Source organism: Cornus florida, unplaced genomic scaffold, assembly GCF_030987335.1.
Source record: "Cornus florida cultivar Cherokee Brave unplaced genomic scaffold, ASM3098733v1 CherokeeBrave_3.0.0_Hap2_Chr08, whole genome shotgun sequence".
Lineage (NCBI taxonomy): Eukaryota > Viridiplantae > Streptophyta > Magnoliopsida > Cornales > Cornaceae > Cornus > Cornus florida.
In genome coordinates, this window is record NW_026775578.1 from 40990525 (window position 1) to 41007042 (window position 16518).

Consider the following 16518-nt stretch of genomic DNA (forward strand, 5'->3'; position numbering starts at 1 on the left):
ATCTACTATTTATCATTCAAAATTCTTCTGACATCTCCAATTTACTAATTTTTTAGATATTTTTCTATATTGTAGAATCTTCATCTCTCTATAACAATCCATATTTTTTTTTATAATTTATAGCAAGTATAAGAGAAGAGATATAATATATGTATTATTGCATTTTTATTCATCAATGTAACAATTCGTATTTTCTCATAATTTTTAAACAATAATAAGAGAGGAGAAATAACATATGTATTGTTGAATTTTTAATGACAAATTTTAGTTTTTTAAAAATATATATATATATTATACATAAAAAAAATATAACAACACGAAAGAAAAAGAGAACACGGCATTGTCCCTTAAAAATTGGTCTCCATCTTAACCAATCTTTTAAGTATATATCCAACCTCTCACTGCTAGTATATCCCTTTGTTGTTCCATAAACGGTCTGTTAAAGAGATTCTCAATTCAAGAAAAGGGTTAAAACTTGTGATATATCTATGTACAGAGATATAATATTAATTACAAAATTTAGAAAGAAATAATAATAATAAGGCCCGCCTAAGTCTCATATTTATTCCTTCACCATCCGATCACCCCTTCATCAATGACTAAATTCTCTTCATAAATTAGCACGAAAATAGAAAATATCAATGAAATAAAAAATTAAAATTAAAACAAAATATAAAGACAAGATAAAAATCATTTATCATTTTTCATTATTATTAGGCCAAAGTGCCCGTAGGAATAATAATAATAATAATAATAATAAAGCTTGCCTAAGGTAATATTTGATGAAATTAAAAATCAAGTACTAAAAATTTTAAGAATTGAATTTGAACTACAGAATATTTTAGGTGATTCTTAAAAATAAATATTTTTTTTTTATATTTTTAACTTTAAGTGATAAGTGATGTCCCTATCTTTTAAAATTTTACCTATCACCCCTTCATCAATGACTAAATTCTTTTAATAAAATAGGGAATAAAACAGCAGAAAAATAGAAAATATCATAAGAAAATAAAAATTAAAAATTAAAACAATATATAAAGAAATGGCTAACAAAACAATTGACATTACGCCTTTAAAGGAGTGCCCGTGATCTTACTCAGCTCATATTTAACTAACTCTAATTAGAGCATGATGACATCAGCCCTTGCATATAATAAGTTGGACACTCCTATCAGTACTCATTTTTGTTGCTTGCAAATTGAGTCGAGGGAGGGAGAAAGCTAAGGGGAGAGGGGATCACATTCTCATAGACGTGATCAACGAAATGTCAATATATCCCCATAATTGAAAAAGGACTTACAAAAAAACCTAAAACTCGAAATAGTATTAAATGCTGACTGGGTCTAAAATTTAATTAAACGTTTATCCCTCAACTTATGGTTAGAAGAATGGCTCGTGCTATGTCTTCTCTTCCAAAAAATACAACACATCAATCTAAACAATGAGACTAGAACTCCAGTATAACAAGATGAAGACCAGGACTTGCCATTCAAGTCAATAAATTCCACAATGTTTGCTTTCGGATCCAAAGAGACGTCCAAGTCATGCCAACACGGTGCCAGCTAATTTAAAAGGGCATTCGACCAGCAAGCCTGCTTTCCGATATCCTTCTGTCAATGGCTGCATCAATTGAGCTCATCTGTAACACGGAACCGCACACATGAAAAATTAGAACAGGAACACGGCCACCAATAACATGGAAGAACCTTTTAAAGATTAGAGCTTGCTTCTACGCAAAAGATACCAAAACTATACAGAAGAAGCTGACCTGGGCAACGTTTGTATTCACTGTTCGATCATAAAAACATATTGCAATGACGATACGAATGGACAAAACTGTGTTGGGTATATTCTCATTCCAACCAAACCCCAACATCTCATAATCAACATAGAAAGAATATACATGAATAAATAATAAACATTTCTCAAGAGCAAATACATACGCTCCTTTCCTAACGGAGGATGATGCTAGTTTCGCGAATCCTTAGAATTGATCGCTGGGAGCTTGTCAGAAATGAAATTACTAACTACCAGCAAAGATGGTGTAAATACCTACTTGAATATTTTGATGACCATGATTGGTGGGATTGCTTGCCAACCAGAGAACGGCAATAAAAGAATAAGCAACCCATTTTGATTATATTGGTTTGAAATCAAAGGCTCATATGCTTTTTAGAATAAGCTTCTTTATAAGGGAAGAAACAATGGAGATACATACAGAAATACCTCAATAGATAAGAAACAACGTGAAACAACCAAATCTGGAAAAAAAGAAAGATAACACCTACCCGTATGGTTAGATGTGCAAAGCAACTTCATATTCGCACTAAGAGGTATTTAGAACTTACCTGGCTAGTTTCATCATGCACCTGATACTTTGGCAAGGACATTCTTCTTTCCTCCTGCAAACATTTTATATTATTACCAAGCGCAAAAGGTTCACAACAATAAGAGAGGTGAAAAAAAATGCAACCTTAATACAAGTTTAGAAAGAACTAACCATGGACATAGCCTCATCATCCCAAACCAAATAAACCTCATTTGTGGCTGGTTGGGTAGCAGGAGCTTTGTTTGCAATTACAGGAGGCGGCCCAATTGAAGGACCACCAGTATTTGGGCCAGAGGCATAAGAATGTGAATTGCCTGCAATAACCAAATTGCACATCATGCACTAAAATTGCAATCACCATACAAATTCAAATAAAGGTTAACCATGCCCAAATTTGATGTACTATGCTATATAATACCTACAAATCATTCAGCATATGTCCCATAATGTAACTTAAAATTCAGTGGTGTTAATGTCATGGCAGGTTTGGACAGCAGTCACAGCACTTGCATATTAAGATTGCCAAAAATTCAAGTTGACCAATCTAACTAAATGCCTCATTTCTTTTTTCTTTTCTTTTTTTCTTCTATTATTAGTTTTTTTTTTTTTTTTTTTTGGCACTTGGAAACTGCTTTTTTTTTTTAATTAAATATTCATCAACTTGTTCAGTTTTCGACATGATCAATCAAACTTCTTGGACAGGTTACTCATATACCGGTCCATTCAAAGTAATTGCTATTGGTGCAGACCCTGTTGTTACCTTGTAACTTGGGGAAGTTAGACACAGAGAGAAAAGTAGACCTCAGTGAAGAAGAGTCATAAGAACCCCCACACCAACCCCATCCCCTCACCCTTTCTTTAAGGAAAGGTAAAAGGCCATCTTCCAATGCTGGATGTTGGGGCCTGGGAGGAGAACACCGGAAACAGTGTCCACCTTTATTAATATGTTGCACACAGTGAAGCGTTCTCATGCTTGTCAGCACAAGATTTTATCATACACTAAGCAATAGCTTACTTTTAAAAAGTAAGGGTAAAATAATAACTCGCACCGAAGCCCATGCATATAAGCAGGTATACTCACAAAAAACTATGTGCATATCTCACATCATCTCTACAGGAAAAGGGGGTGAAAATGCACGGACCTTGTGATAAAAATCTTAACCTTAACCTTAAACTTAACCTTGTGATTTCCGCTCCCTAAAAATACTTAACATAAGACAAAATATAGGCAGGTCTGAAACCTTTTCCACGCTCTGTTGAATACAAGAGCCTCACTCCAGATAGCCAGCATGTCCCTTACCCGTCATCACCCAAAAAGCACAAACAAGGAGGATAAGTGACATGCATCTCGAGCCAAGTCATAATGAAGGTGAAGAGGTTGACACTTCTCCAATCCTCTTGCACATAAAGCACCATCCACTATGATCTCCTTCCTTTTTCTTATATTATCAAATATTAAGAATGGCTTTCTTAGCAACCTCACACGCAAATAAAGTATACTACAAGAGATCTTTAGTGCATAGAAAGGCCACTTCATCACTTCCAAAGCTCCAACCAAGATACTACAGTAGGACCACACTGAGAACCTCTCATTTCAAACAAAATCCTTCACTTCCCCATGCAACTTCATCATATAACACAAGGGTGGAAATTCTTGTTAAAGGGTTGTATACGTGTCATGTCAAAATAAAAGTATTATGTTATATGGATCAATCCAAATGCGACCTGTTTATCAAACGGGACAAACACTCTTGAACAAACACAACTCATTTATTAAATAGATAACATTATACAACCCATGTAAACTGTTTAAGAAATGGATCTTATAACATGTAACGCGACATGACACGTTCAACAATCTATTTACTATTTTTTCTTAATTGTTAATTGTAAATATAAAACATAAAAATAAAATGTTGAATTTAGAACTATGGAATGACTAAATTTTTCATTTTATCACAATAATCACACAATTAACCAAAGGTTTCACTATAGTACCAAACTAAGGTGCTGTTTTCTAACCCAATTTAGCACTTAATTTTGAACATATTAAGTGCTTATTCAATTAAGTGTATTTGATATCGCAATTTGAATAACACCTTACAAAAATATTTGTCACTTAAAATAGGGTAAACTTTGAAGTGACAGTAAATCATTTATCACTGAATGTTGAACACATAAAATTCAAAAAACAAAATAAAAAATTGAAAATTTTCTCAAATTACAATTATCACTTAAAACTTAAACAATTGAAATTCAGCTCATAAAATTTTTAGTACTTAATTTTAGTTTTATCAAAAAAAAACACCGAACTTAAATATATTGCTTATTAAAAAAAATTGAAAAGGATCGTGGGTCCATTTGGGTTCACCAGACACAATTAGTTAAACAAGTCAAATCGAATTAAGCAGTACGAGTCTCCAAACCCGAACATCACACATTAATGAAACGGGTTAATCGAGTTGACAAGGACACCATTGACGCAAACCCAAACCCACTGGTTCCATGTTGGGTTCAAGCCATGTTAGCATGACATCAAATTTTGTCATCCTTATATAGCACCTCAAAAAGAATCAACTCCAGTTCTTAATCTTCAAAAGCCCGGGAAAACCCCCCAATTCCACAATATCCCATTCTTTAAAACAGAAACGTTTCATAACTGAAGCCTCTTTATCAACCGCCAAATTGAAAAGCTCAAGAACCTCTCTTGACGCGCTTAATATCCATGCCACTCATCATGCCATAGTTTGATGCACATTAGTGCTAGAACATACCAGCTCTAAATACTTATCAACGTCCCTATCCCATAGGAAAACTCACTAATCCTCGGTCTAATTCAAATTTAGATTCAATTACCCTCCACAAGAGTTATGTCCCCAGACCTTCATATCCACTTTTCTAAAATAACTCAATTGGAGGTCATCAATTATTTTAATCTCTAAGCCCCCACGGTGCATACTTCATTCCGCGCCACCAAATGATACTTGAAACCACCCCTGAAGCATCCCACCAAAAAATAAATAATTAAAAAATATCACTGGAACAACATTAATCTCCTTTTAGCTAAAGTTGGAATAGAGAACATAATAGATAAAAATAAGTAGGCAAACTCAAAAGTAAGCTCTTTATGAGAGTAAGACGTTTACCCTTGGCTTAAGGCTTAATCTTCCACCTAGGGGTGCAACTTGGGTGGGCCAACCAGACTTTTCATGTGCATAGGCAGCATATTCTTCAAAAGTCTGGGGGTCACATCTTGGTTGTAGATCACAATAAGTTGTGGATAATGCTAACACTTGCTGGTTTATATAGATGCTTAACATAATTTATATATTTGTTATCAAGTATTCTAAAATAAATTGGCAAGGATCTGGGAATAAATTGCTTAAACGAGTACCTTGATCTATATTGGTGTCACTTGAGAAATCAGGTTAGCTAAGGGCATATTCAAACAATCCACTAAGAAAGAAAGCGGGAGGAGAGAGTGAGTGAGTTCACTTTTAGTCCTTAAAACCTATGTTACATGAACTCTTCAAAAAGTAGGTGAAGTACCCATGTCTGACACATTATTCAGACATGGGAATGGGATACGTGTCATGCACCCAAAAAAAAACTACCCAATAATTCCATTTTATTACATTATTACTCCAAATGAGTAAAAGCCTATATTGGATACTATGTTACATAAAAACATTTTTTTTACTCTAAAAATAAAATAATATATTAAATAAAATGAATATTTAGCAGTCCATGTATCCTTTTGTTTGGGGATTTCACATACAAACAAGTGGATACATACCCATACCCGACACACGAACCCAAGTCCATGAAGAAAAAAAAAAATGCATAAATCAAATCGAATTTCAGATGAGTTGGTTTGGTTTTATTCAAAGGGTCGATGGATTGGTTGAGTCCAGAGACATAAATACTGAACCTACATTGATTATGTTTAATGGTGAGGAAAACTGAACTACATGGGACTGACTTGCAATCTCCCACCCCCCAAAAAATGCAACTCTATTGCAACAATGGCCATTTGCATGCAATGAAGCTAGTGCGTGAGACAATCAGTGCAACCAATAACACAAAAGTTTGGTCTTTAATCAAATTTCATTAAACATGATTTCAACATAATTCATTTCAACATTCATAGCGATTTTCATGTCCTAAAAAATACTGGACATTATTTCAGCACCAAACGAGACCAAAAAATGATAGCAAACACAAATTTTAAAAACTTCATGGAGCAAACAATAATGAGAAAAAGAATCAAACCTTGAATGCTTGGGTTGTGGTAGCTACTTGTCACAGAAGTGTTGTTGGTATGGAGGTCAATTGGGCTTCTGAGTTCCGCTGGACTGCTTAATGGAATACTTGTAGAAAGCATAGGGGCCGAAAATGGTGAATTTTGACTAGGTATACTATTATTAGCAACGACAGGGAACAATGGTTGAGATATAGGAACAGAAGGTGTAGACGAGGGCAGTCCTGGAGGAGCGATTGGCAAGGATGGTTGAAGGGCAGGTGATGCAGTAGATGGTGTAAGAGGTCTCATATTCTGTACTGGAAATAAAGGCTGTTGTGGCAGACCAAGTGGCATGGGAGGAGGAATTGAAGCAACTGGTTGATGTGGGAACCAATGTTGGGGACGAGGAGGAACTGGCCAACCAGCAGGAGGCATTGGTAACGCAGGATTATAACTGCAACCAAGAATAAATCCAGTAAGAACTAGATCAAGTGTTTTGATTCAACAGTGCAATATATATAGAACGACATTTGCACATAGATGAGAAGAAGACATATTCAAAACGCAGCCACAATGAACTGGTCAATACAACTAGTAGGATAAACAATAATCTAGAATTCTGGAAGACTTTGGCACCAGGTACCAACTATTCTGAAAGACAATGAGGTTATTTCGAATTAAAATATTAAAACAGATGATCAAGTATGGCTAGTAGATCCAGAACGTTTTTTGTTAGGAGATCCATGAAAAATCCTAAGCAATATCATAAAATACTTCTTTTCTGATGCAAAGCAAACTCATGAAAGAAGTGCATCAACACTATCATAAGCTGTGCATCACTACCAATGCAATTATAAAGTATTTGTGTAACATGAGATGAATGAAATACACGGCCGATGCTATTGGAAGAGGCATACCAATAGATTAATACAATAAAAAGAATGCATTTAACCGAATTTCAGCGTCACCTTTTCTGAAACACCAGGAGCAGAACAAGTGCAAGCAGGAATAACTTAAAACAAAAATCTGACAGAAAACATACATTGGCCGCGTAATGCCTAAAGTTGATTGAGGAGGAAACATGCCTAATGATCCTGGTGCCACACCACCAAGAAGTTGGGAGGAAGGTGTCTCCACTTTGGCCAATTTTGATGGGGCATCCTCATCTGCAAGAAAAATAACAGTCAGTTTAGATCATTAGCAGCATAAGATCCACAAGAAGTACAGCATCTATAGAATGTCTCATCACTGCTCCTGGAAAAGACTAGTAAGTTGCATCAATTTCAGACTCAGTTACGATTACATCAAAAAGGAACATGCAAAGAGCCACGAGTACCATTCCGTTAGTGGTTTCTTGGTGCACCTATTAGAAAATAAGACTAAACATACATGCACTATAGAATAGTGACATGTGATCCACTTGTTAACTACACAGCAAAATAAAATAAATAAATAAAATATAACGTCAAATGTATCTTCCCACAAAAAAATACACATTACATGCATAAGCATTATCCCACCAAATAGACACATGCACCATAGGTTCCTAGGCATGGCTAGGTGTCAAACCCGTCTAATCCCTAAAACTTAGAACACAGCAACACAAGTAGATTATCACCATGCCAACCTTTCTTCATTAGATTAGAATAAAATAAATTGTGTCTGATGCTTTCCAGACATAGTAATTGCAAACAATTTTTAGTATCCATGCAATACAATCTTGTGAATAACTCCTTTATTTAACATTCTCATCAAGGGAATGTATTACAGTATATACGTCCGACATTACCATATCCATATCCCATACCCATGTCAATGATGCCATGTCATGTCCAAGACGGGTCATCCACACATTTTAATATCCATGTTACATGGGCTAGATGCACATATTCAGTAACGAAATGCTCTCTCAACTGCTGATGATAAATCTTACCTAATACAGAAAACTAATTCTGTTGTGGTCCCATTATGCTGCTAAACAGAATCAAGTCTAATGGAACTGCCAAGTTTCAATGTCCATTGACAAAAAGGAATTATGGAAATATCTTTAAGGTCTATCTGCCTTCAGTCAAAATAAACCCACAAGATTATAATTTCTTCTTCATCAACCAAATTGTCAAATTTCCCGATGCAATTTTATTCACATTTTTTTCTCATTCCTGCTAGGTTGTTCAAGAGATTGAAGCAATGCACAGAGATGCCAAATGGGTACTAAAACATTGTTAATTTAGCTTTCATTTGGTGATACACAGAAAGGATCACAAACTACAGAAAGATGAAAGTTCTCTCAAATTAAGGCCTCTAAAATCCTTGAATGTGGCTCTTCTGGGTAAATGGTTATGGAGTTTCTGCAATGAAACCAACAAGTACATAGTAGCTAAATATAGGGTTGATGATTTGTGAACTGGACGATGTAGTCATCCCACAGCTGTGGCTTATGAAATCTTCTTAGGTAATGTGTGGTGCAATTCAACTCCTCACCAGGACACTTACCCACACCTCTATAATAAAAATGTCAGCAAGCAACAATCACAGGATATCAAAAATAATTAGTGATGTTGTCTCCCTCGTAAAATAGAAGTCTACAAGATTTGGAAACCACCTTTCTCCGGAGCGAGCTTGGGTCAAGCAGGTGTAACTTAAAAAGAAGAACCTTGGATTAAGTATCAACATTTCATCAGAGCCCGCAGCCCAGCCCAAGACCACCAAGCAAGCCAACATGGCTCAAGCCCAACAAGGTAACGAGCGGGCCTGGACTTGAGGTGCCATCATGCGAGGCCCATTGGACCAGCCAAACACACACAATTGACGACCCACAAGCCCAGCCCAATAGACCCAAAAATTCAAACCAAAAAAAAAAAAAAGAGAGGCAAAAACTTATATATTCTGATTTGTGGTATTGAACTCTATTACCCATAACAAAAAATTTCTTTTTCTTTGTGGGGCAAAACCTTCAGACGGTCATAAATTCGTGCTCTTTTGTCCAATTTTGATCACTTTTTTTTTTTTTTTTAAGTATAATTTTTTTTTCAAAAAAGTTTAAACTCAAGGTTATATAAAGGGAGACGAGGTTCAGATCAGGTCAACCATCTCAGCTCTAAGATGATCAGTCTATGACAGCCCACTCATTAAGGGAGATTCTATGCTACCCTTTCAACACCAAAAAAAAATAAGCTTACAAATTATTGTTAAGTACGAAAAATTATAAAATTGTCGAAGTACACCCTTTTTTGAAGGTATCAATAGATATTTCTAAAAAAACTTAATCAACCACATAATGCTTACAAATTTAGGTGAGTAACCAGCCTCAAGCTGATTATAATCAGGTTGAACAAAAACCACTAAATTTTGAGGGCACACAGGTTAGGTCAAATTTATTCAACTAAACTCCAAATGGTGATTTCACAGTCCTTCCACAATACAGATGAACTTGACAGTGCAAACAAAGAATTCTAGGATAAGAACCAGATTTTGAGATATAAAGAAAATTAGCAATTTAGAAAATGATCTATCTAACCCAATAATTTTTTATATTCCTGCAATTAGAAAGCAACCAAAGGAAACATATTAAAAAAAAAAAAAAAAAATTAGTTAGTTCAAAATAAGGACAATGCATAACCAGACATACAGACACAAGACACAGTAAGGAACACAAACTGACAGAATGACAGATACACAAGGACCATACCTTCCTCTCCATAATGAGATGCCATGACGTCAGCTGGTATTCCTTGCATTCCATATATTTCAATTTCTGTTGATTCTCTACCAGGTTTTGCATTTGGCACCCTGTTAAAATCACCTTAAATCAGCACAACACAAAAATTGCCATGGAACAGCAAAACGATTTTGAAGAATCTTTAGAACCGAAGCAATGTACTTTTTATCCTAATATTAATTGTACCAACTACAAAAGAGAACGAAAAAGAACAGTGAAATGATTTTCTCAAAAAGATTTAAAGGAAAAAGAAAATGATTAGCAGAAAGAAAAACCACCTGCAGCCAGAACACTGGGAGATCTAAAGGTAAAGCAACCTATATGCGGACAATATGCAACCTATAATTGGCCAAGCAGACAGCAATGTAATTTCACAATCATTTTTCATTTCATAATTCAGTCATTATATCGATTGTTCTTAGTCTATCAGATTACTAACTTTTAAGTCACTAGCAAGAAGGCAAAGGGTATCATATCCTCATATAATGGCATACCAGTGGAGGTTCCAGCTGTTCTGAAAATTTCAGTTGATTTGTTCAGTTTTAAGATGTTTCAACTGTACTAATATGATTCAAAGAGAAAATTCAACCACACTCCAACTGTCAAGACCCAGCCCACGTTGTATAGATACTATCCATGCTCACAGTTTTCAAAATGCGTCAACACATTTAGGAGGCATCCACACATATAAGTGCTAGCAACTTCTCCCCCCAAGCGATGTGGGATGTCACAATCACCTCTTGGAACCCAATGTCCTCGCTGACCTAACCCTCATAGGATCGTGCACGCTCCCCCCATTTCCAACTGGGGATTGGCTCTAATACCATTTGTCAAGACCCGGACCACGCTATCTAGATATTTTCCAATTTACACGCTCCCCGTGCTCACGGTTTTCAAAATGCGTCTACACAGTTAGGAAGCATCCACATATATAAGTGCCAGCAATTTCTCCCCCCAAGGCGATGTGGGACGTCACACAACCTAAGTTCAACTTAATATTGTTTAAAATTGACCAACCAGCGCATTTCCTAATTCTGTATAAAGGATAAACAAAAATATTTAGAAAAACAAATGAAAGGGAAATAGCGAGAATCCAAGTACATGTTACATACATTATATACCAAAGGCAAAGGAAAAAGGAAATCCTATCACAACCCAACCAAAGATATAATATATAAACATATATGTATTATATACAGAAACGCCCAAAAATATTATTACCGCCATTAAAACCCACATTTGAGCACATGAAAAACGTAGACCCGAAGAGACTTCCAAGAAGGATATTCTTCATCTGAGAAGGTTCTTCTATTCCATTCTCAAGATCTACCCAAAAAAATGAAATGAGGTGTAACCTACGAAGCTCTGAATTGGCTAAATTCCCCACTCCACTGAACAAAACCTAACTATATCGATCACCTATATTGGGATAAGTTAATTTTACACAAAAGTATATACACGAGACCCCAAATCATATTAGTCAAAGGGAAAGGAAGATTATTACACCAAAGATGTATGTTATATTTTTATCTCAGCAAAGGATGACTCAACAAAAAAAACTTGAACAGGTAAAAGAAAATGATGACACTTAAAAGACCATCCTAAATGAGTCATCTCACCCGAGAAGTTATAGTGTCAAGGCAAGAGACCAAGTTAACTCATCAAAATAAGACATGACAACATAATGCAACTCAAAACAGAGCAATCATTTTTAAGTGCAGATAAAGCACTCATTATGAGCAATACTCACTATTGGTCACTCGGAACAATCCACAAGAGCTTATAACATCTTTTATCACCTCATTTGAAGAAACTGGATCTTATAGTATATGTGTAACTCACTAGCCATATTTTGGAGAAGTAATTTGACCTTGTTGGAGATCGTATTGGAACTCTTTTTCTTTATTCTTTTTCTTTTTTTTTTTGGATTTTTTTAGCTTGAACTAGGAAGAAGTTCAGTGACGGATCCAGGAATTTATTTCGGGGACATATTGAACATGATAAAGTATTTTTTTTCCCAACAAACATTTTTTTTTTATAAGTATTTGTTTCCAACTAACATGACAATTAAAAATGCACTAAGACAGCAAGTCAAAAAATACAAGTGCAATAATCAAGATTCAAATATTATGAAATTTTAAGAAGAGTTAAAAATAAAAGCAGAAAAAGAAAAATGAGAGAAATTTTAAGAAGAGTTAAAAATAAAAGCAGAAACATAGGGTTTGATTGAAGGAGAATACAATATTTTTTTTAAGAGCATTAAAGGAAAAAAAAGAAGAAGAAAAGTAAAAGCGAAAAGAAAGAAAGAATTAGAGAGATTTTTATAAAATAGAAAAGGGTTCATTTTGTAAAATTTCATAAAATATAAGTTAAAGAAAGTTAATACCAACAGGCCAGTGGCCTAGCGGTACCAAACCCTTACTTCTCAAAGAGATGTCAAGGGTTCGAGCCTCAGTAGAGGCATGTGTGTGCGAGTACCAACTATAAGAAAAAAAAAAATAAGTTAAAAAAAGTTCGCAGGCGCGAGAACCATGGCTGGTGGTTTTGGGAACTGCTTAGTCACAAAATAGTTCCTTTTTTTTAGCTGCTTTTCAATTTGAATTGAGCAAAAAATTGGTTGTAAGGAAGTTGGATCAAAGATGGTTATTGGAATATTAGTAAAAATAGTTACTTTCTTCTTTGTATTTGTTTTCAATATACTTTATGAATTTTGTCCCACCAAAAAATTATTAAAGTTATCATATAACATATTAGCATGAACTTTAGATACTTCGGCACACCACTAACTTCCAAGCACATTCCATGGCTGGATTTGAAATTTTCCAAAGAAAAACTCTAATATTTCAACTATTTCCCTCTCTCAAACCTTTTTTGTTTATTTTAATCTTTTCCCTTTCAAAGGTTTTAACCTAGATCTAACATGAAAGTGTTTTTTGACACTAGACCTATAAACTTTGTTTGATAGTCACATGTTACAACTTACAACTTCCATTATAGGACACTAGCGTGTATATAATGTTCTTTTATTTGGTCATTTTTATTCATATTCTATCAATGTACACTTAAGAGTCATGAAATTCAGTGAAAATTATAAATTAGTAAGTTTTCATTGCTAACAATGATTTTAAAATACAATATATATGTTGTTACTCATTAGGGGTCACCTTTATATATCCATCAAAAAAATCCGCTATAAATATTACAAACCTATATTTATCAAACTTCAGAGTTAAAAAAATTGTATTAGTCTGAGCTAGGTCAAAAAATTTCAAAACCGCGGAATGCAATACCACTATGCAGCGCCTGTTACATCCCACATCAATTACACCTTGACCACATTAGCTTCTAAGCCATAACACCTATAACCCAATTTTCATACATCACGGGCCAATATCTCACAAGGTTAGAAAAGTAACAAAGGTGATGTAGTGGAGGCTACACCTGGGGTAACTACCCTAACAGATCTCCGCCATATGACTTAATTTACTTTTTGACCATCAAGTAAATCAGTAAACGTGCTCTCCTGTTTTACATATTTGTAGACAAACAAAGATAAACGAACAATAAGATACCAATGCTTCAGACTCTGGTCAACTATGAATGTGAACCCCAGATTAGCCAATAGGCACTCAATTATGTGATGATGCCTCCCCATATAGCTCATCAATATCCTAAGTAATGCATCATGCAAGCACCAATAGCCGGGAAACATCGTGCAAATGCCCAAGCACCAAAAGGTGCACATTGTTGGACAAATGGTGATACATTTTCCTCTCTCAGTTACTCAGTCGGGAAAAAATTTGGACAAAAGGTGATACCATGACAATTTTTAGTTTGTAAAAGAGTTGACACTGCCATATTCCACAGGCATAAAACATAATTCACGATTATTGCCTCGAAATTGTCATTAGGAAGGTGGCGCCCAACTTTTCACCTTCCTAGATTGGTTGCATAGATTAAAAGCATGTGTGTTCGGTTGGAAGAAACCCTTGGTTCTGTTTTCACCATTCTTAACCACCAAGTGTTACAACGAAGATTCTCCAAACATTCTATGTAATGTTAAGAAACACTTATCCAGTCACATTAACGATGAGCAACACATGTGAAATACCAATGAGATCAACAATCGCAAGACCTCCAAATGCACATAGATCAAAGCACCAAATATTTCCTCAATTGAAAACACCCAACTGATGTCACCAGCGAATGGGTATTGGGTACCCGCGGTACCTATAATATAGTACCCTGGCCAATGAAAAATTGTCCTTTCCAACACCAGCATAACTATACACAAACTCGGCCCCCCTTAAATATTCAGAAACGGGCAAACAAGTAGATTTTCATCCCATCTTCACATTATATCAACATCATACATCACAAATCCCTCTTCCAGGATACCAGTAGAACAATTACAAGACTATGATCTAGTTTTATGAAGTCTGGCAAACAAGTAACTTTGATACTATTTTTTTCAGGATTTCATGACGATACATCAATACACAAAAAGAGATAATCAACAACAACAAAAACTTATACCGTCAAACTATCACTATTCTCTAGACTGATACAAACATGCTATGATGGTTCCTCAAGGGCACCAAGGAATGAGACTATTTAGCCCTGTTCATTTGAGGGTTTTGTAAGAAGATCTTTCTTTTCTCAAATATATATATAAAGAGATAACTGTATAACAAAATTAACTTATCTTACGTCACAATTTTCCAAATCTTCACTAGGACAAATCAGTCCTCTTTGTTTCATGAAAAGTTTTTTCCTGACAAAAAAAGACTAATTTGAGTCGAAAAAAATATTTAGCCATACTCTTCGAAACAAACAGAAATAAATATAACTATCAAAACTTCGAAATTGTGATTGTAAATTTCAGGCAATAGATATATATAACAGTAACATATATACCTATATGTATATATATAAACACAAATATGTATGGAGAGAGGGAACAGGGGAATACTTGGCGACGGTCTCTTTGTGAACCTGGAGGACGTGGATAGCCATGCCACCGGCGGTGGAGAGCTTCTTGTGACAGACATGGCACTTGAAGTGCTTGGCTTTCTGGTGTTGCACCAATATCTTCTCGTCGTCGAACTCTCTGTCGCAGTAATAGCACCACACCTTCGATGACGCTCTCTTCTTCTTCTTCCCCATTCTCTCTTTCCCACTCTCTCGCGAATCTACAAAACTAGGGTTTCACTTCCTTTCCCTTGATTCTGTTTCTTCGGTCACCGAGACGACATGTTAGGGCTTTTTCTGTCACAAGAAGGTCCTCTTCCAAAAAAATATTGGGGGGTTTTAGGTTAAACTTAAAATTGACTCATTGTATAGTACTCGCCGCTTGTGGTTTGCGGATCGTATGGCTAATTGTACTTTAAATTTTTTCTTTCTTTCTTTCTTTCTTCCTTTTTTTATTTATATATATATATATATATATCAGGGTATTTAGGACTATTTATTTATTTATTATTATTTTTCAATATTTAGGACTATTATTTTATTTATTATTATTTTTCAATATTACTAATGAGCAAGGACAAAATCACATAGTAATGGAGGGAAAAATTAGGTGTGTATGTAGTAAAAAAAAAAAAAATAGGATTAATTCTACCTACATTCTCTCACCTTTGACTATTTCCCACCTACACCCACTCTAGGTTTAAATATTCCACGCACATTCCCTAACCTGTAATCATACGTAGCAAGTTACCCCCTATCGTTAAGCAGCTAACAATGTGTGCTGATGTCTGCCTGAGAAATTTGTTAGAAGGTCAATTTTACCCTTTTAATGGCTAAAATGACATCTTTAACCACGATGACCAATACAGAATTACAAAACTACCATTAATTTGTTAACTCCCTTAATTTCACTTAAAACAAACATATATATATATATATATATATATATATATATATATTCATATATCGTCTTCCTCTTATATGATTCTCTCTCCTCTTGCCTCCCCTTCTCCTTCATCACCACACCCAACCACCCACCGTGGCACTTCACCGCCTACTATTACACCAACCACTCAACCGAAATCGTTGCACACCTCATCGCAGCACCGCCAACATCCTGCATCATCATTACCGCATGGGACTAATTAAGGATACAAATTACTCTTAATTAGTTTCATTTGACTAATTGAGGACAAATTTATTAAAAGATACAAATTACTCTTAATTATTAAAAGATATAAATTACTCTTAATGATT

At 35.0% G+C, this 16518-nt stretch overlaps 1 protein-coding gene across 1 annotated transcript; it reads right to left on the reverse strand.

Annotated features, from left to right (window-relative positions):
- Window positions 1-1253: 1253 nt before the first annotated feature.
- Window positions 1254-15657, reverse strand: LOC132271466 (protein SUPPRESSOR OF FRI 4-like). The gene is made up of 7 exons (XM_059772848.1): window positions 15263-15657; window positions 10261-10361; window positions 7615-7738; window positions 6602-7026; window positions 2501-2643; window positions 2349-2402; window positions 1254-1639 (listed from the first exon to the last, which is right to left on the reverse strand). The coding sequence occupies exons 1-7, from the start codon at window positions 15454-15456 to the stop codon at window positions 1568-1570; spliced, it is 1113 nt and encodes a 370-aa protein (XP_059628831.1). The 5' UTR covers window positions 15457-15657; the 3' UTR covers window positions 1254-1567.
- Window positions 15658-16518: the final 861 nt, after the last annotated feature.

What these genes read in the sequence shown, in the direction of transcription:
- LOC132271466 (XM_059772848.1), bottom strand. Translation starts at nt 15,456, where the DNA reads ATGGGGAAGAAGAAGAAGAGAGCGTCATCGAAGGTGTGGTGCTATTAC. An exon ending in ATCTCATTATGGAGAGGAAG is followed by an intron (nt 7,739 to 10,260) that starts GTATGGTCCTTG and finishes TTTTTCTTGCAG; the next exon opens with ATGAGGATGCCCCATCAAAA. An exon ending in TGCATGATGAAACTAGCCAG is followed by an intron (nt 1,640 to 2,348) that starts GTAAGTTCTAAA and finishes TCCGTGTTACAG; the next exon opens with ATGAGCTCAATTGATGCAGC.